This window comes from Procambarus clarkii, chromosome 2 (assembly GCF_040958095.1).
Source record: "Procambarus clarkii isolate CNS0578487 chromosome 2, FALCON_Pclarkii_2.0, whole genome shotgun sequence".
Taxonomy (NCBI): Eukaryota; Metazoa; Arthropoda; class Malacostraca; order Decapoda; family Cambaridae; genus Procambarus; species Procambarus clarkii.
In genome coordinates this window covers 4,217,148-4,221,071 of record NC_091151.1, presented here as the reverse complement: position 1 = coordinate 4,221,071, position 3,924 = coordinate 4,217,148, and the positions used below count along the sequence as shown (strand labels likewise).

The 3,924-nt window shown below is 50.6% G+C and overlaps 2 protein-coding genes across 2 annotated transcripts; both read right to left on the bottom strand.

The window, feature by feature from the left end:
• Positions 1-870: 870 nt before the first annotated feature.
• LOC138367267 (plectin-like) lies at positions 871-2,844 on the bottom strand. The gene has a single exon (XM_069328687.1). The coding sequence runs from the start codon at positions 2,842-2,844 to the stop codon at positions 871-873; it is 1,974 nt and encodes a 657-aa protein (XP_069184788.1).
• A 24-nt stretch (positions 2,845-2,868) lies between these two features.
• On the bottom strand, positions 2,869-3,384 carry LOC138367259 (GRB10-interacting GYF protein 2-like). The gene has a single exon (XM_069328676.1). The coding sequence runs from the start codon at positions 3,382-3,384 to the stop codon at positions 2,869-2,871; it is 516 nt and encodes a 171-aa protein (XP_069184777.1).
• Positions 3,385-3,924: the final 540 nt, after the last annotated feature.

Genomic DNA, 3,924 nt, shown 5'->3' with positions numbered 1-3,924 from the left:
AGCGGAAGCAGGAAACGCAAATGTATCGGAAAAAATTAAAGGAAATTACACCTATGCTGTGTTGGTCAGCAAATGAAATGAACTGAAAAAAGAAAAAGTTGCAGAAGTCACCTCCATCCACAACGTTAGGGCCTTTGATTCGATCAAGAATTCAACCGTCAGAAAACTGTCGTTATAACACAACAAGAACTAGCAAGACTAGCAGGCGGGACATGGAGCTAGAGCCCACTTCCTTTGAGTCACTGATAGGTAAGCACTGAATGTTGTCAGCTTAAAGTGAAGATGAACTTCACAATGTTCACCATTCACGGAGCGGCCAAGTGCCATGGTAACATTTCCTGCACAAATAGGAGAGAGAGAGAGGCCTAATGGAAATGTAAAAATATCCTCGAAGCTTTTGCTAGACATTATGTGTTACTAATGGCGTTTGGACATTAGAGAACTAGAGCACCACAAGGTATTAAATGTCGTCAATTTTTACTGCTCCAAGCTGCAAGGCAACAGTATTTTACTGTGTTAAGCTGTGAGACCCCTCGCTTGCTAGTGTTACCAGCGGGGTTATACCCTCCGAGGAGTGTTACCAGCGGGGTTATACCCTCCGAGGAGTGTTACCAGCTATCAAAAACGACCTTGAAAATGTTACCAGCCGCCAGGTACCATCTTAGAAGTGTTGCCAGATAGGAGCCTTCACGCGTCAGTCACTGTTACTTGATTAAGAACCACCCATAACAGTGTTGGCAGGTGTGCCACCCTCCGTCCCGACCCTGGCATCTTGCCCTCCTGGCACCTCCTCACCACCTTCCCCCTCACCATTCATTTAACTTTCCACCCTCCCACAGCTCAATGCCTAGAATTGGAACAGTTTTTCCCTCAGCTTTCACTCGTTTTGGGTTCGGTGTTCTGAGCGACATGGCCGGGCTCGTACCAGCTCCCGTGACACGCATAGTACACATGGATTGACCTTACTGCTGAGGCTTCCTCATGGCGTGACCTCATCACTGCAGCTTCCTCATGGCGTGACCTCATCACTGCTGAAGCTTCCTCATGGCGTGACCGCATCACTGCAGAAGCTTCCTCATGGCGTGACCTCATCACTGCTGAAGCTTCCTCATGGCGTAACCTCATCACTGCTGAAGCTTCCTCATGGCGTGACCTCATCACTGCAGCTTCCTCATGGCGTGACCTCATCACTGCTGAAGCTTCCTCATGGCGTGACCTCATCACTGCAGCTTCCTCATGGCGTGACACCATCACTGCTGAAGCTTCCTCATGGCGTGACCGCATCACTGCAGCTTCCTCATGGCGTAACCTCATCACTGCTGAAGCTTCCTCATGGCGTGACCTCATCACTGCTGAAGCTTCCTCATGGCGTGACCGCATCACTGCTGAAGCTTCCTCATGGCGTGACCGCATCACTGCTGAAGCTTCCTCATGGCGTGACCTCATCACTGCTGAAGCTTCCTCATGGCCTGACCTCATCACTGCTGAAGCTTCCTCATGGCGTGACCTCATCACTCCTGAAGCTTCCTCATGGCGTGACCTCATCACTCCTGAAGCTTCCTCATGGCGTGACCTCATCACTGCTGAAGCTTCCTCATGGCGTGACCTCATCATTCCTGAAGCTTCCTCATGGCGTGACCGCATCACTGCTGAAGCTTCCTCATGGCGTGACCTCATCACTGCTGAAGCTTCCTCATGGCGTGACCTCATCACTGCTGAAGCTTCCTCATGGCGTGACCTCATCACTCCTGAAGCTTCCTCATGGCGTGACCTCATCACTGCTGAAGCTTCCTCATGGCGTGACCGCATCACTGCAGCTTCCTCATGGCGTGACCTCATCACTGCAGCTTCCTCATGGCGTGACCTCATCACTGCTGAAGCTTCCTCATGGCGTGACCTCATCACTGCTGAAGCTTCCTCATGGCGTGACCTTATCACTGCAGCTTCCTCATGGCGTGACCTCATCACTGCTGAAGCTTCCTCATGGCGTGACCTCATCACTGCAGCTTCCTCATGGCGTGACCTCATCACTGTTGAAGCTTCCTCATGGCGTGACCTCATCACTGCAGCTTCCTCATGGCGTGACCTCATCACTGCAGCTTCCTCATGGCGTGACCTCATCACTGCTGAAGCTTCCTCATGGCGTGACCTCATCACTGCTGAAGCTTCCTCATGGCGTGACCTTATCACTGCAGCTTCCTCATGGCGTGACCTCATCACTGCTGAAGCTTCCTCATGGCGTGACCTTATCACTGCAGCTTCCTCATGGCGTAACCTCATCACTGCAGCTTCCTCATGGCGTGACCTCATCACTGCAGCTTCCTCATGGCGTGACCTCATCACTGCAGCTTCCTCATGGCGTGACCTCATCACTGCAGCTTCCTCATGGCGTGACCTCATCACTGCAGCTTCCTCATGGCGTGACCTCATCACTGCTGAAGCTTCCTCATGGCGTGACCTCATCACTCCTGAAGCTTCCTCATGGCGTGACCTCATCACTGCTGAAGCTTCCTCATGGCGTGACCGCATCACTGCAGCTTCCTCATAGCGTGACCTCATCACTGCAGCTTCCTCATGGCGTGACCTCATCACTGCTGAAGCTTCCTCATGGCGTGACCTCATCACTGCTGAAGCTTCCTCATGGCGTGACCTCATCACTGCTGAAGCTTCCTCATGGCGTGACCGCATCACTGCAGCTTCCTCATGGCGTGACCTCATCACTGCAGCTTCCTCATGGCGTGACCTCATCACTGCTGAAGCTTCCTCATGGCGTGACCTCATCACTGCTGAAGCTTCCTCATGGCGTGACCTTATCACTGCAGCTTCCTCATGGCGTGACCTCATCACTGCTGAAGCTTCCTCATGGCGTTACCTCATCACTGCAGCTTCCTCATGGCGTGACCTCATCACTGTTGAAGCTTCCTCATGGCGTGACCTCATCACTGCAGCTTCCTCATGGCGTGACCTCATCACTGCAGCTTCCTCATGGCGTGACCTCATCACTGCTGAAGCTTCCTCATGGCGTGACCTCATCACTGCTGAAGCTTCCTCATGGCGTGACCTTATCACTGCAGCTTCCTCATGGCGTGACCTCATCACTGCTGAAGCTTCCTCATGGCGTGACCTTATCACTGCAGCTTCCTCATGGCGTGACCTCATCACTGCAGCTTCCTCATGGCGTGACCTCATCACTGCAGCTTCCTCATCGCGTGACCTCATCACTGCAGCTTCCTCATGGCGTGACCTCATCACTGCAGCTTCCTCATGGCGTGACCTCATCACTGCAGCTTCCTCATGGCGTGACCTCATCACTGCTGAAGCTTCCTCATGGCGTGACCTCATCACTGCAGCTTCCTCATCTCCTGATGAATTACTACACGTCATTACTACAGTTCGTGCAGTTTCTTCAACGCTTCCTCGTGTACAAAATACAAAGTAATTAAGTATGGTCTCATAACGGGCGACTATACACAAGGCGGCACACAGCAGAAGAAACCCACCTACAGTCAGCCAGAACATGACCTGGCAGCTGATATAACATTGAACCTCTGCTTCTCACAGCCAACATAATGTGGATATCGTCAGACGCAACATTGACCAACATACGAACTGCCTTTAAAAATGTTTAAAGTAGTCGTACTGATCTTAATATATCAATTACGTTAAATGAATTCAGGGATGTTAGTCGTCAAGAGGCAACCCTTATCTCGTTAAATATTCACTGTGAAGATGGAGGAAGGACAGTGGTATGTTACCTGACATTTCCCTGAGCAAAGAGCTACGAAGATACACTAAATTAATTCAAAATCACGTCACTTGAAGAAAGAAGAAATACGGGAGGCATAATCACCACATATAAAATACTCTACTTAAGTTAAGTAAGGGTAAAATATAAATTATTTAGTAAGCTTGTTATCTTAGGAA